Here is a 17,379-nt window from a genome sequence, read left to right as displayed (position 1 = left end):
TGGCTAGTTTGACCACCCTTCCGTACTCAAAAGGAGGCCTCCTAGAGGCAGAACTCTCTCTCTCTCTGACTACTGGTTGAGGAAGACGTGCTGTGGAAAGAGACATGCACCCCGGAAAGAGACATGTGCTGCTGGGAAAGAGGCACAATAGACACGCATTGCTGAGTGAGACACCGAGGGACCAGCACTGCTGGGAAAGAGACTGTGAGAGACTGTTGGCTGAGGGATGGTGGGCCGGGAGAGAGACTGAGTGTTCTTCCTGAACTTGAATTGTAGTCTGGTGCTGCCCTAATAAACCTCATAATCTGTGAGTTCTGTGTGGCCACTGCAGCGAATTATCAAACCCAGGAGAGGTGGTGGTGCTTTGGGAGAAATGGTTGGAGAAAGGGCTGGGGGGAGGCAGCATGTCTGGCCTGGCAGGAATAGGCCTTGGGTTACTGCTGGTAATCCTTCTTCCTCTTGTGGGATTAGAGGAGGTCAGAACATGTGGCCTCCATGCCGTTTTTGCAGGGGTGAAGGACTAGATATTTCCAAAAATACATTGTTAGTTGCCTTGAGTTGATTTTGACTCATGGTGACAATTCAGAGAATGAAATACTAATTGATGATTAAAAATGAGAATAATCTAATAATTGTGACTAACTATACGTAACTAACAATAATACATTTTTCCTCTGAAATACCATGAAAACAGCTTGCCAATTTTTAATGTCATTTCCATCTTTGATCACTACATTCTGTATTTTCAAAGCATTGATAACATGTAGGTCATGCTGAAGGAATTTCTGCTCCCTACATCATTCAAGAATAACTATATAGATTAAGCTGGAATATTAATATGATTCATCCATTCAACATGCATTTATGAAGTGCTCACTGTAGCAGGGGCAGAGAGGCGTCCTTTTTCAGCACTTAATTTCTCAAACTGCATTTTACCCGCTAGTCAGTACCCCCTTCCCTATTACACATTTTACTCTAGTCATTTACTTCCCCCATTTCAATGCTCCATTTCAGGACCTGAGACCCATTATCTTAATCTTATAAAGTTTTGTTCTATAGCCAAAAGATGTTCTGGGAGAAGAGCATATTTAAATTATACAATCATATGAAAATCCCTTTAGTATTTAAAAAAAAACACTTCTAGGTGGCTGTGGGGAGGAGGTGGGAGCAGAGCTGTTGCCCTGTGGGAGACTGCAGTCAATGTCATGACACAAAGTGTATGTGAACTGGTGTACGGAAGATGAGCTTGCTCTGTCAACTTTTATCCAAATCACAATAAAATTAAAAAGAAAAACGAAAAAAAATCTCAAAGCTGTGTATCTTGTACTTTGGATTCGTTATTAGAAACTCTAATGCTTTCTTTGCAAACTGTTCCCATTTCATTTCCAGTCTCTCCAATTCCGAAGGCTTTCTTTTCTGCTATTAATCATGAGGTCTCCCTAACCCAAAATGCTGTCTTTTATTCTTCCTGATGACACATAATTGCTACCTACATCCACTGCTGAATTCACTGAGTACGTGTTCTAAAGCACTATTTTCTACTGGAAATCTTCTCAGTTCTTTTTTCTTTTTTTAATGTCCCTACTCCTTAGCTTGTGTTTGAAATGATGCTAATTAAGTACTATCACAAATGAATCCTTTTTAACATATCAATGGAGCTCTGGTGGTACAGTGGTTAAAGCATTCAGCTGCTAACCAAAAAGGTCAGCAGTTCCAACTCAGGAGCTGCTCCACAGGAGAAAGATGAGACAGTCTGCTTGAGGAAATACTTACAGCCTTGGAAATTGTATGGGGTAGCTCTACTCTGTCTATAATGTTGCAAGGAGTCATAATCAACTCAATGGTAGGGGGTTTGATATTTCAGTTTACCATAAAAATCTCTCGGGCTTTTATTCTGTTATCATTTTAATTAATCTTCATGTAGTACAGAACAATACTTACCCTCTCCTATAAACATTTATTTCTTAGCTTCAAGGATTATGATATCCTGGTTTTACTGATTTGTTGCCTGCTCAGAATTTCCTGGTTGTCCTTACCTCTTTACTCTGGCGACTTTCAAGATAAAATACCAGGCTTGGAGCTTTGACTCTAAAGGGTCCTCAGCTAGCTAAGAACAATTCTGTTTGTGCTCATTTTTCTCATACTCAAGCAAGACAATCTACATTTTATTAATCATCACTGACAAAATATATATCAAGGGCTCAATACATGTCAACTTAAAAAAATAAGTTAGTAAAACTTGCCAGTGATATTAAAATGCTGTTGTTGTTGTTATGTGCCGTTGAGTCGGACCCGACTCATAGTGACCCCTCTTTGGGTTTCCGAGGCAGTATCATTACGGAAGTAGATCGTCCCATCTTCCTTCCGAGGAGTGGCTGGTGGGTTTGAACTGCTAGCCCTCTGGTTAGCAGTCCAGTGCCTTAGGCACTACGCTACCACAGCTCCCAATATTAAAACAGACTTGTGCTAAGATTTCCATTTCTTTAAGCTCTTCTCTATATTAGTTTTTCAATTCATTACTGCTAAGTTAAAACCAAGTACACACTCACATTTTATTTTCACAAGATATTAAAACAGACTTGTGAAAATAAAATGTGAGTGTGTACTTGGTTTTATCTTAGCAGTAATGAATTGAAAACTAATATAGAGAAGAGCTTAAAGAAATGGAAATCTTAGCACTTTAAATTTATGTTGTTGTTGTTGTGTGCCATCGAGTCAGACCCAACTCATAGCGACCCCTCCTTGGGTTGCTGAGGCAATATCACTACCGAAGTAGACTGCCCAACCTTCCTTCCAAGTTAAATTTATAGAAGCCATGAATAAAACTATCTTGGTATATACCCACATAAGGCATGTATCTAACCGAAGTATTTTAATATCAGAAGATAGAGTTATCAACCTATTAGTCATACTTTTCTAGTGATGGAGAATTAAACCATGAGGCTACAGGGCTTCCTTTTCCCCCCAAAAAAAATGTGATTAAAGAAAAAAAAAAAAGACGATGATAACAAAACAGGTGTGCAGTCACACTGTACGATTAGTAACCTAAGTCTGTGAGTTAGTTTGACCAGTTCCTGTATTTGACCATTTGCTGCATGTTGAGTTGTTCTCTGTTACCCTTAGGTGCCACTGAGTTCACTCCAATTCAGCAATCCCAAGTACAACAGAAAGAAACACTGCCTGGTCCTATGCTATCCTCAGTACTGTTCCTCTGCATGCACTCACCATCACAGCCACAGTGTCAATCCATCCTACTGAAGGTCTTCCCCCTTTTTTTGCTGTCCCTCACGCATGATATCCTTCCCCAAGGATTGGTCCCCTCTGACTACATGACCAAAGTACAAGAGATGAAGTCTGGCCATTCTTGCTTCTAAGGAGCATTCCAGTTGTACTTCCTCCAAGACAGGTTTGTTCATTCCTGTAGCAGTCCATGGTCATTCAATATTGTTAACCATAATTCAAATGCATCAATTCCTCTTCCTTATTCATTGTCTGGCTTTCACATGAATATGAGGCTATTGAAAATACCATGGCTTGGATCATGCACACATTAGTCTTCACAAACAAACAAGAAGTCTTTTGCAGTAGTTCTGCCCAAACCAGTATGTCATTTGATTTCTTGACTGCTGCTTCCACGGACACTGACTGTGGATATAGGCAAAACGAAATCCTTCACAACTTCAAACTTTTCTCCATTTATCATAATGTTGATTACTAGTCTAGTTGTGAGCATTTTTGTTTGCTTTATGCTCAGGTGTAATCCAAACTATAAACTATAGTCTTTGGTCTTCATCAGGAAGTGCTTCAAATCTTCTTCATTCCAGCAAGGCTATGTCATTTGCAAATCACAAGTTGTTAATGAGTCTTCCTCCAATCCTGAGGCTGAGTTCATCTTCATATAGTCTAGCTTCTTGTATTATTTGCTCAGCATCCAGAATGAATAAGTATGATTATGAAAACAATCCTGAGGCACACTAATCCTGATTTTAAACCATGCAGTGTCCCATTGTTCTGTGTGAACCACTGCCTCTTTGTCTATGTACAGGTTCTTCATGAGCACAGTTAAGTGTTCTGGAAATCCCATTCTTTGCAATGTTATAGAAAATTTCTTTGAATCCAGAGTCAAATACCTTTGCAAGGTCAATAAAACACAGATAAACATCTTTCTAGTATTCTTTGCTTTCAGCCAAGATCCACCTGACATAAGCAATGACATCCCACCTTCCATGTCATCTTCTGAATCCAGCTTAAACTTCTGCAAGTTCTCTGTCTTGTCGTATGTATTGCTGCAACAGTTTTTGAATTACCTTCAGCAAATTTTTACTTAGATGTGATATAAGTGATATTGTTCGATAATTTTCACATTCTGTTGGATCACAGATCATCTTTCTTTGGAATGTGCACAGATATGGACATTTTCCTGTCAGGTGGTCAGGTAGCTGTCTTCAAAATTTATTGGCATAAATGAGTGAGTGCTTCCAGCACAGTACCTGTTTGTTGAAACATTTCAATGGGTAGTCTGTCAATTTTTTTTTTTTTCCCCCAATTCCTTCCATGCAGCTTGGACTTCTTCCTTCAGTATCATCAGTTCTTGATAATATGTTATCTCCTGAAATGGCTGAATGATGATCAATTCTTTTTGGCACAATAACTGTGTATTTCCTTCCATCTTCTTTTGATGTTTCCTTCATTGTTCAATATTTTGGCCATAGACTATTTCAGTAACACTACTTGAGGCTTAAATTTTTGTTTTCATTCTTTCAGGTTGAGAAATGCTGACTTCCCTTGAAATGCATTCTTGAATGAAATGCATTCTTCCCTTTTGATTTTCTATCTCAAGGTCTTTGTACGTTTCATCATAATACTTTATCTTCTCAAGCTTCCTTTTGAAATCTTCTGTTCATCTCTTTTACCTCATCATTTCTTCCATTAGCTTTAGCTACTCTCTGTTTAAGAGCAAGTTTCAGAGTCTCTTCTGACATCAATTTTGGTATTTTTCCATTCTTGTCTTTTAAATGACCTTTTGCTTCGTTCATGTATGATGTCCTTGATGTCATCCCATGCTTTTCTGGTCTATGGTTATTAATGTTCAATCCATCAAATCTATTTCTCAGATGGTCTCTAAATTCAAGTGAGATACAATCAAGGTCAGGTTATATTATGGCTCTTATGGACTTGTGTTTATTTTCTTCAGCTTCAACTTCAACTTGTGTATGAGCAATTGATGGTCTGTTCTGCAGTCCAGCCTGCCCTTGTTATGACTGATAATACTGAGCTTTTCCATCATCCCTTTCCACAGATTAGGCAATTTGATTCCTAGGTATTCTATCTGGTGAGGCCCATGTGTATAGCTACTGTTTATGTTGTTGAAATAAAGGTTATTTACAATAAGTAAGTTGTGGGTCTTGCAAAATTCTATTATGTGATCTCTGGTGTCATTTCCATCACTAAGGCCATATTTTTCAACTATCAATGCTGCTTCTTTGTTTCCAACTTTCTCATTCAAATCACCAGTAATCTTGATTGCTTGTTTGCTCAATTTCACACTGCTGAAGTTGGTAAAAATCTACAACTATTTCATCTTTGGCTGTAGTGGTTGGTTTGCAAATTTGAATAGCAGTAGTAGTAACTGGTCTTCCTTGTAGGTGTATAGATATTATCTTACTGCTTACAGAATTGTATTGCAGGGTAGATCTTGAAATATTCTTTTTGATGCTGAATACAACACAAAAAACAAACCAAACTGAAACTCATTGCCATCAAGTTGATTCTGACTCATAGTGACCCCCACTGGATTTCCAAGATGGTAAATCTTTATGTAAGTAAATCACCCCATCCTCCTTTTGCAGAGCAGCAACCTGTTGATTGAAACACCAACCTTCTGGTTAGCAGTCAAATGCCATACACTCTGTGCCATCAGCCAAACCAAACCAAACCAAACCAAACCAAACTCAATGCCGTTGAGTAGAATCCAAATCACAGCAACCCCTCCTTGGATTTCTGAGGTAGTATCTCTCCAGAAGTAGACTGTGCAATCTTCCTTCCGAGAAGTGGCTGGTGGATTTGAACCTCCAGTCTTCCGGTTAGCAGTCCATTGCCATCGAGTCAATTCTGATTCACAGTGACCCCCACTGGGTTTCCAAGGTGGTAAATCTTTACAGAAGTAGATTGCCTTGTCTTCCTTCTGCAGAGCATCGGGTGGGTTTGAACCACCAACAGTCAAATGCCTTAGGCACTGTGCCACCAGAGCTCCTAATATGGCACAATTCCTCTTTGTCATTCCCAGTGTAGAAGACCATATATGACTGTCCAATGCAAAATGCCTAACACTAGCCCATTTCAGCTCACTAATGCCTAGGATATGAATCTGTATGTGTTCCATTTCATGTTTTACAACTTCCAATTTTCCTAGAATCATATTTTATACATTCCACATTCTAATCACCCACCAGTCACTCCTCGGAAGGAAGATGGGGCAATCTACTTCCGTAGTGATACTGCCTCGGAAACCCAAGGAGGGGTTGCTATGAGTTGGGTCAGACTTGACAGCACAAAACAACAACAACAACAATAATTAATGAATGTTTACAGCTGTTTCTTCTCATTTTGAGTCCTGCCATATCAGCAAGTAAGGTCCAAAAAGCTTTACGCCATCCATGTCATTAGGGTTGACTATATTTTGAGGAGGTGGCTCTTCCCCAGTTGTCTTTTGAATTCCTTCCCACCTGAGGGGCTCGGCTTTCAGTACTGTATTAGTGTTCCACTACTATTCATAAGGCTTTCATTGGCCGATTCTTTCACAAGTGGACCTGGCCGCATCCTTCTTTCTGGTCTAAGTCACGAAGCTTCACTGAACCTTATCCATGCTAGGGGTGACCCTGATGGAATTGAAAGACTGGTAGTATAGCTTCCAGTGTCACAGTAATATGCAAGCCACCACAGTATGATGAAGTGACAGATGTGTGCAGTTATTCTTCAGTTTATTACACACTGTATAGAGAGGTCATCACAGCAGCGTTAAGGAAATGCAAGTCAAAAGTTACATTGTTGTTGTTGTTGTTATGTGCCGTTGAGTCGGCGGCTGACTCATAGCGATCCCTCCTTGGGTTTCCGAGGCAGTATCACTATGGAAGTAGGATTGCCCAACCTTCCTTCCGAGGAGTGGCTGGTGGGTTTGAACCGCCAGCCTTCTGGTTAGCAGTCAAGTGCTTTAGCCACTATGCTACCAGAGCTCCCTAAAGTTACATTAGTATCAAGAAATTAATGGTAATTTAATACTAAAATAGTAAATATAACATGAAAACACAAGGAAGATTATCTGATGAGGCATTTCATATTTTAAGAGTCCATGGAGTCAAAGAGATCTCCCATTAATCTGCCCATGTATTTTTCCTGAACAGGTGTAAGACAAAGTGCCATGACCACAAAGGGACACCATGAAAGACTTCATCAAGGTAGAACTGAATTTGAAATCTGAGTATGTTCCATAACACCTTCTAGAACTAGGGTGCTTTACATTAAGCTATTCAGCTTGTTAGAGTCAACTAACAACAGAGGCACAGAAAGACCTTCTTTCAGTTAACATTAACGTGATTGATTACATGGAATATGATATTAGAGTGTCAAATTTAAGATCACAATCTGATAGGCTAGCAAATTTAAAAGAGAATCCTCCTCTTGACACATTGAAGGAGCTGTGGATCATTAAGGACAGCCTCATGCTGTCTGTGAGAATCCTGTGAACTGATTTCAACAACTCCATCTCTGGAGTCACTACAGAGTCAAATCCAGCAGTTTTACTTCTTAAGGAAGCTACTTAACCTAAGACTGAACATCTTTATCTCTATAGGGGGAAGATAACAGTACCCATTTTACAGTACTGTAAAGAGAATCATGAAAAATAATGCATTCAAAATGCATAGCATAGTGCTAAGAAATAATAAATGTTCATTTTATCTATTAATTTTATTCTTTTCAGTGTTGAATTTAAGACCGCAGTTTTATCAGGTAATACAGAATAATAGCTATTAGGGTGATCTATGTGAGTATGATCATGGGATTGGTGGTGCAAGTGAACACAGAGTAGGTTTCATTAAAAAGGAAATATAGTGTGATTTAGAGTATAGAGTTAATTAAATCTGAGCTGTGCCACTTATTAGCTGTATGATATGACCTTGGGCAAGTTACTTAACCTTTATGTGTTTCAGTTCCCTCATCTGCAAAGCAAGGATATTAATAATACCTGACGCTTAGGGCTGTTGTTATGGTTAAATAAATTAGTATCTGTAAAACACTTAGAACAGTATCTGACACCTAGTAAGCAGCATACCTGTTAACAGCTGTAGATGCTAAGGAACAATTGAGAAGGAAAATAGCCAAGAGTGAGCCTGTGTTCTGGCAAAACAATACTCTTTGTGCTTAGGGACGTTTACTTTTGGCTTTGGAGAGTTAGAACTCTCCGAACCAGGCTCTGGAAGCAGGAAGGGAAACTCGGTGCTAACAACTTTGTGAGTGATACTGAAGTAGACTTTTAGATGTTTTCAGAACCAGCACATCACAAATGTATCCTAGGCTTTTATTATAGTCTGTGTTTTTTCATATTCTTATATAGGTAATCCATATGCAGCTTTCAGAACACAATATAAAATTAAAATTTAAGAAATCATCTTACTTTCTTTTCTGCCTAACTTGAAAACAAATATATGCTGCATGGAGGGAAACAAGCAAACACAAAAATCAACAAATTTTCCTGAAAGATAAAATTATCAGAGGTACATGTGTATATGACAGGGTCAACTAACTGTGGCTCAGTGCCGGTTTTCGTATGGGCAGCAGTTTGCCATTTCCGTAAAAGCCTGCTCTTTGAAAGCCAAGTAAGAGAAAAGCTATTTTAGATGTTTGTCAGAGGCTATCAAGTGCAGTTTGGAGACAAGTGATATGTGGGACACCTGCTTTAGACAGTATGTTCCAAGTGCTTTTTATATATATATATTATATATATATAAATATATATAATAAATTATACTTTTATATATAAGATTATCTAATCTTTATAACTCTATGAGGAAGGCACTATTATCATTCCCTTTACATAGATGAAGAAACAGATACAGAGAGCTGTATGGTATAGTCTGGTACCAGCGTCCCTTCTCTTAACCCCTTTGCTCATTAGCCATAGCCCTTCACACCTGAGCTGCATTAGTTTCTCAAAGAAGCGACTTCAACAGAAATTACTTAACATTTAACTTTTGACTTTTTATTAAGAACTGGACAAATAAAGTATAATTCCATATATTTAATAAAATGGCTACTAAAATGTTAGACTAATTATATTGTCATTGTCCCCTACATAAGGGAAAATCTGGTCTCTCGTGATCTAATTTATTTGAAAATAAAAGCTACTTAACACCTTGATTCCACTTTTGTCAGAGTTTAACTCTACCTCAGAGTTAAGCTAGGTAATTATCATTTACAGGTAACTTTGTATAGCTGAGCTTTTCTATACACCCATGTTCTCATTCCTCACATTCAACAATACTATGCTAAGGGCTGAACAATGAGAAGTGAGACAGATAGGTCCCATGCCCTCATGGAACTTACTTAATGGGTGAGACAGGCATTAAATAATTTCATTACTAAAGACAAAAGTAAGTTCTAGAAAGGAAAAGTACAGCCTACTTTCAGAGTATATTCCTGGGGGTGCTAATTTAGTCAATGAGGACAGGAATAAGAAATGTTACTTAAGGAAGTGACAATTATGCTAAACTCTAAAGGATGAATGGGAATCCTACTCAGAAGGACTTCTAAGCAAACAGACAAAAATGCAGAAATCCTAAGGAGGGAAGGATGGCTCTTCCAATAAAATGTGGTAATTTGCCAAGAGGAAATAATACAGCACTTTCTACTGGTAAATGCCCAAGATAACTGCTGGTAATAGGAAAAAGAGGTGAGAGCTGCCTAGCTTACTCAGTAGAGTGAAGCTGTTCTAGGTAGAAGGAAGTAGTGTAGCAGTTCTCAATGCTGGATTCACATTAGAACCTGGGGAGTTATCTTAAAGAAAGGGGCCATAGAGCGAGAGAAAGAAAAGAACCTTGTTTAGGTTACTAAATGGCCTATCCCAGGTGAAAATGACATTGGGAAACTGAAGGAGACTGTTATAAGAGAGTGATCCCACGAACCTAAATGCTACAAAGGAGCAGAACTTTTTCTTCTTTTTCATTTTTGATCCCATGAAGGAAAAAAGTACTGCTGCCATCTTGAAAAGACATGGAACCAATAAATATGAATATTATATAGTAGTGATTACTGGGCATACACAGCACACAGAAAAAACACAAAATTCCCTAGATTTTGCCTCTCTTGCCAGTGTTTGTTTATTAAAATGAATAGAGAAAAATTCAAAAGACAATTAGAAATGTTAGCTTAAATATTTAAACAATTCATTTTATGCTATAGTACAAGCAGTTTTTCTTGTTTCTTTCTTTGAAAAAAATTTATTTACTTGGCTGCCATGCTTTTCCTATTTAAATTCCTTTGCCATAGACAAGTACGGCAAATAAAAATCAAGTGGTGATAGGTGACAGATAATGAAAAGCAACCATTTATAGAGAGTTCATCATGTACCAGGCACTAGGCAAAATGCCACATCATTTAATTGCATCTCACCATTTAATTTCTTACAACAATCTTTTGGCTATTACTAGATCTATATCATAGATGACAAAGCTCAAGTACAGAGAAGTCAATTAGAAAACATCCCTGGGTAGCACAAATGGGTGAACCTTCAACTATTAGCCAAATGGCTGGTGGTTGAAAACCACCCAGAGGCCCTTTGGAAGACACGATGGCAATCTGCTCTGAGACATCACAGGCTTTTGAATCCTCAGGAGTAGCTCTGCTCTCGCACACAGGGGGTTGCCCTGAATCAGAATTAGCTCCATGGCAACTAACAACAACAACTTATCACCTAGAGTTCATTCAACCTATTGTCTGAACAAGGTAGATCTGTGAATCCCTGAAGACAGCTATACGAAGATCAAGGAAAATAATCACAATTTTATGATACTTCAGCTTAGTGGCATTTTTTAAAGGGCTCAGTTGAATTAGATTGGGAAAAGAAGAGAGTAAAAAGTGGGCCAATTCTAAAAACCACTGTACCACTTGGTTCCAAACTTGAACACGCATCAGTACCTCCTTCAGGTCTAGGTCAAACACAAATGGCTGGGCCCCACCCGCAGGGTCTCTGCTTCAGCAGGTCTGCAGAGGGGCTAGTTCTCAGCTAATGCTGTTGCTACATGGACCACACTTTGAAAATCACTGCACTATAATATATAAATTCAAATTTACTCTCTTACCTAGTTGTACTAAAAAAAACTACATATTTTTCCTAGAAAACAGGAACATAAATAAAAGGCCTCCAATTGATACTTAAAGAGAGAAGGAATTTTCAAAGCAATCAAAGTTTTTTTCCTTTAGGATAGCTATAAACATAGCATTCGATATGTACAAAAATATATGTAAGCTATAAACATTGTAAATGCTGTATAATTTTCATATCTAATTCATATAGTGGCATTAAACTCACTGCCATGGAGTCGGATCCAACTCATTGCCACCCCTCCTTGGGTTTCTGAGGTGATATCTCTACGGAAGTAGACTGCCCAATCTTCCTTCCGAGGAGTGGCATTAAGTGTCTTAAAATATAGCTGACAAATGTTCCTGAATATCAAACTGCATTTATTTTTGCATCTGCCATACACTGATGAGATTTAATTTTTTGAAGAATACATGTAACATTCAAAAGTAAAATATGTAAGCATATAGGTCACATTGTTAATGTTTTTTCTTCATTGCTTATTCCATTTTTCACTAGTACAGAAATACTACTGCTACTGAAGACTAACAGAATGCATTAAATTTGTTAAAAGGAATACTGAAAATTTTCCAAGACAAATACTAAAACTTTTAAAGAATAGAGAAAACACAGAATTATTTTACCCCAAACTTACCAACTTTTGTTGTGTAAAGAAAGCACAAAATTTAACACTGAGCTAGACCATCCTAAAACAGGCCTTCAAAAATTACCATAAAATAGCCTTCTATGCCATCCAAATAATTATATACAATGAACAATGGCAATGAAGTAAAAGTCTTACCCAGATCTAGTCGTTTTGAATTCCACCTTGAGGATAGGTTTGCATGGTTCTGGCTTCTTCCCATCCTTTAATTGTTTTCCTAAAATATATTTCCTGCATTAAATTCTAAGATTCTAAATTTTCTAAATTCTTACACTGATAGTTTATAAAATCAAAGTGAAATATAATGAAATCTACCATGCAACATTTTTAAGTGATTTTGAATAAGTATTTAATACAAAATAAGGTATTTTTAAGATAAACAAAATTACTGTTTAAGATTCAGTGCTGAAAAGCAAATAAAATGAGTAACTTAGTAACATTATTTATGAAATAAAATTCTAGTAAGGTAAATTGATATACAGCCTCCCCAGTGTTCTTAATTGCAGATAAAAAGACTTTCATTTGGTGAATGCATTTGAGGTTTAAAATAACGGGGTTTGAAACAAACTGAAACCACATTTTCACCCAAGTATAAAAGGCTATACAATTAAACCCTATGTTAATAAATTCATTTATATTTATTAACTTAAATTCTATAAGTTGTAATGCTCAAAAAAGATTGCTAAACTTGTGTATAAAAGGTATCAAGAAATAATTTTGATTATTTTTAAAATGCTCATTTTTGTCACCTATTTCTACATGTTTATTGTAGAAACTCACTCAGGAACCTATATAGGAAACTCAGAAAAATATAAAGAAAACAAAATATCTACTTCTTGTTTCTTAGAGATTAATCATTCTTCACATTATATTTTTTTCAATTTCTGAAATACATTTGAATCTACAAAAGGATGAGTTAAATATATATATGCATATACATACTGCATATAACAAAGATACAAAAATATATTTACATACATAAATCATTATATATAAAGATATGTAAATATGCATAAATATACATGTATATGAAAAGAAGCCCTGGTGGCACAGTGGTTAAGCTCTCTGCCTGCTAACCAAAAGGTCAGTGGTTCCAACCCACCGGCTGCTCCGTGGAAGAAAAGATGTAACAGTCTGCCTGTGCAAAGATTTACAGCTTTGGAAACTCTATGGAGCAGTTCTACTCTTATCTTTATTAACAAAGAGCAGCTATGAGTCAGAATTTGACTTGACAGTAATGGGTCTGGTTTTTGGTTAGGTACATGGAGCTCTGGTGGTATAGTGGATAAGACACTTGACTGCTAACTGGAAGGTCAGCAGTTCAAACCCATCAGCCACTCCATGGAAGGAAGACTGGGCAATCTACTTCCATAAAGATTTACAGCCTCAGAAACCCAAGGGGAGTCACTATAAGTTATAAGCGACTTAATAGCAGTGAGTTTAGGGTTTTTTTTTTTTTTTATATATGAAAAGAAAATGAACAAAATTGGAGTCATGCTCATGAAATGTAACTTTTAAAAGTTAAATTATATAAACATTTCCTCAGGTTATAAAAATCTTCAAAAAAAATTTTTAAAGTATGAACACCCCTTCTTACATACTCTAATCTCACCATTCCTACATATTTTTCAAAGAATTAGACTGTATTCAATTTTTTTGCCTTTTTAAATAACTCTGTATTTTATATCCTTCTATATATGGTAAGTCTAGTCATTCCCCTGCTCCAATCCCTCCACTGGCTTGCCATCTCAGAGTAAAGCAAAAGTTTTCACTATAATGTAAAATATAAAGTACAAGTGGCTGTTTACTTCAGAAATTTTAGGAAACTAAATACTCAATGGCGTAGTGCCTAAGGCATTTGACTGCTAACCAGAAGGCTGGCAGTTGAAACCCACCAGCCACTTCTCAGAAGGAAGACTGGGCAATCTACTTCCGTAGAGATACCGCTTTGGAAACCCAAGGAGGGGTCGCTTGCTATAAGTCAGGGCCAACTCGACAGCAGTGAGTTTAAGTACTCAATTACTAGCCAAAAGCTTGGCAGTTCAAACTCACCCAGAAACACCCAAAGGTTATAGCCTTCAAAATTCTATAAACCAAATAAAACCAAACTCACTGTTGGTGAGTTGATTCCGACTCACAGCAACCCCTGCTGGGTTTCCGAGGCAGCATCTCTATGCAAGTACGTTGCCCAGTCTGCCTTGTGAGGAGTGGCTGGTGGGTTTGAACCACCAGCCTCCTGGTTAGCAGTCAAATGTCTTAGGCACTATGCCACTAGAGTCTCCATCAAAACCCTATGGAGCAATTCTACTCTGAACACATGGGGTTATCTAAGTTGGAAGTGACTTGATGGCAACTAAAAATAACAATAGCATGTACTTGTATTATATACTGGAGTCAGTGTCACCATCCTAACTAAGCCTAGATATTATAAAAGACAAGACCAATATATCAACCATACAGTCGGCCCTCCGTATCTTCAGGTTCTGCATCTGCACATTAAACTAACTGTGGTTCAAATATTCAGGGGAAAAAAAAAAGCAATTAAATGGTCAAAACATTCCCTCAAAGGCTAATATGGAGCATAAAGTGCTACTTACATAGCATTTACATTGTATTAGATATTAGAAGTAATCTAGCGATGATTTGAAGTACAAGGGAGGATGTTTGTAGGTTATATGCAAATACTATGCCATTTTAAAAAAGGGGCTTTGGTGGCATAGTGGACAAAGCATTTGGCTACTAACCAGAAGGTCAGAGGTTCAAACCCACCAGGCAGAAGGAAGATGGGGCAATCTATTTCCATAAAGACTGACAGCCTCGGAAACCCAATGAGATGGAATCAACTCAATAGCAGAGACTTAGTGGCACCATTTTATATGAGAACTTTGAGAATCTGCAGATTTCAGTATCCATGGGAGTTCTGGGACCAATCCCCAATAAATATCAAGGGATGACTATATAAAATGAAAAAGCATTTTATATGGTGAAAGTTACCAGTCAACAGACAAATTTAGAAAAAATACCTGTAATGCAGATGACAGACAAAAATGGTATCTCAAGTACATATAAAGCACTCTTGCAAAGTGATAATTTTTAAGAAAATCAATTCAACGGAAAACTGTGTAATGAAAATCAATAAACAATTAATAGAACAGCAAATCCAAATGCCCAACAAAGACAGGAACTGTACCCAAATTCACTAGTAGGAAAATGTACATTGAAATTCTAATGAGACATCATTTAATATATACAGACATCAAGAGAGGCAACCACACATGGCTATTAGAAATATGAAGTACACAGCCTCTTAGAAAAGTAGTTTGAGAACATCTATTAAAAATATAAATATATAAAACTCTTCAACTTAACAATTCTATACTCCTAAGCATTTGTTCCATAGAAACTAAAGTACCAATTCCTACTGAATATGTGTAAGGATGGTAACTGCAGTATCATTTGTAGTGATCAAGAGCTGAAAACAAACTGAATGCCCATTAACTTGGAATGGCTGACTAAATGGTAACAATTATTGGCTATTACAAGGCCACCAAAACTAAGGAATGAGAGCTATACCAGTACTTAAGGTACTGTTGGGAGTTCTGGTGACGTAGAACCTAAGGCATTTGACTCCTAACCAGAAGGTACTGTTGAGTAAGAAAAGTAAGATGCAGTAAAAATTGTGTACTTCTTCTTTCTGTGAAACAATAACCAGGGGGAAAAAACACAAAACTCATACACTTGTCTGTGTGCGTGTGTGAATACATATCATTTTAGAGATAAATGTATTATGGAAAAACATCTGTAAGATTTTTGACATGGTACCCGGAAGTACAGGAAAGAAGATGCTTTGTGAGGAAAGGTGGCTAAAATAGGGTAATGTTAGAGGAGATGGGAATGATATGATCCCTCTATATAAAATGACATGTGTGTGCATGCAAAAGTGCATGCAAAAAAGAAAAAGAACTATCAGTTTGTTCCGTCATCCTCTGATTTTATGCTTAGAAAGTTCTTTCCCACACCAAGTTCCTACATTTTTGTTTAATTTCTGATAACTGTTTCATAGTGTTTTATTATACTTGATTATTTATTTTCTGAAGTATATTTTGATTTAAACAAACAAACAACCCCTTATTATCATGAGTTGATTCTGACTCATGGTGACGCCGTGTGTGTTAGTGTAGCTGTGTTCTCACAGGGTTTGCAATGGCTGATTCTTCAGAAGTAGATCAGCAGGCCTTCCTTCCAAGACATCTCTGGGTGGATTCATACTTCCAACCTTCCAGCAGGCAGTAGAGCATGTTAACTGACTGTACCACGCAGGGACTCATTTGCACTTATAAGAAAGGAAGTCTACAGCCAGTCTGATTTTTACTCCTTTAAAGGTAAACTCTTTCTATCCCCTGGAAAGGATGTTAATAAGAATAGTTTCATTATCTCTATAGATTAAAAATGTAGCAGCTGTTACACTGGGTTGTCTTTATTAATTTGCTTGGAAAACCAATGAGGACTTTTGATCTACACACTTTATTTATTTATTTATTTCCAGCTCAGGTGTTTTTTAAAAGTATGCTACTGATTAGTGCCATAGTCCAGAAAAGGTAAGTTCTGCATCTTAAATCCTAAACAAACATGTTCCAAATCAAATCAAGTAATAAGGCACTAGCAATGATTTTATAAAGCATATAGAAATTAAAGGATGTTTATGGGATCACCAGATTTCACTAGTAAGTGTCATTTTACTTACTAATAGCTATGTCACCTGAGGAGGAAAAGTCTACACTTGTTCTTTTAACTACCTGTGAAAAGCCTTAGCAAGTCATTGAAAAGATCTGGTTAATCAAAACACCTGCCTCTCCCTGTCACATCTGATTTCTTCTTGCCTCTTACTATGTCCTGCTTCCCCAGACCCTAAACCATCAGCCACACTGAACTGGTCTAAGACTTGCTGATTCTAATTTGAAAATCCCATTTGAGTATGTCTATTTCTCCCATCACCTCAGTCACAAAATACTCATTTACAGTAAGTTCCCAAGTTAAAAACGTCCAATTTATGGACAACTCATACTAAGACTGCCATAAGGCTTGTTGTTGTTGTTGTTGTTGTTGTTATGTGCCATCAAGTCAGATCCGACTCATAGCGACCCCTCTTTGGGTCTCCGAGGCAGTATCACTACGGAAGTAGATTGCTCAACCTTCCTTCCAAGGAGTGGCTGGTGGGTTTGAATCACCAGCCTTCGGGTTAGCAGTCAAGTGCCTTAGGCACTATGCCACCAGAGCTCCTGCCATAAAACTTATTGTATTAAAAATGAAAGCTGAATTCAACAGTTCATAATAATGAACACAGACACTACTCTATGGCTCA

At 37.4% G+C, this 17,379-nt stretch overlaps 1 protein-coding gene across 1 annotated transcript in view; it reads right to left on the bottom strand.

Moving 5' to 3' along the window:
• The window catches only part of STXBP5 (syntaxin binding protein 5), a 268,776-nt gene that overhangs the window by 119,100 nt on the left and 132,297 nt on the right, over positions 1–17,379 (bottom strand). Inside the window, exon 9 of the mRNA XM_007943195.2 lies at positions 12,156–12,234. Coding sequence (XP_007941386.1) covers positions 12,156–12,234 — 79 coding nt within the window. The remainder of the gene's footprint in view (positions 1–12,155; positions 12,235–17,379) is intronic.

This window comes from Orycteropus afer, unplaced genomic scaffold (assembly GCF_000298275.1).
Source record: "Orycteropus afer afer isolate SDZICR_OR568_19922 unplaced genomic scaffold, OryAfe1.0 scaffold00101, whole genome shotgun sequence".
NCBI classification, from domain to species: Eukaryota; Metazoa; Chordata; class Mammalia; order Tubulidentata; family Orycteropodidae; genus Orycteropus; species Orycteropus afer.
The sequence above is the reverse complement of the archived record's forward strand: the minus strand, read 5'-3'. Positions and strand labels throughout refer to the sequence as shown.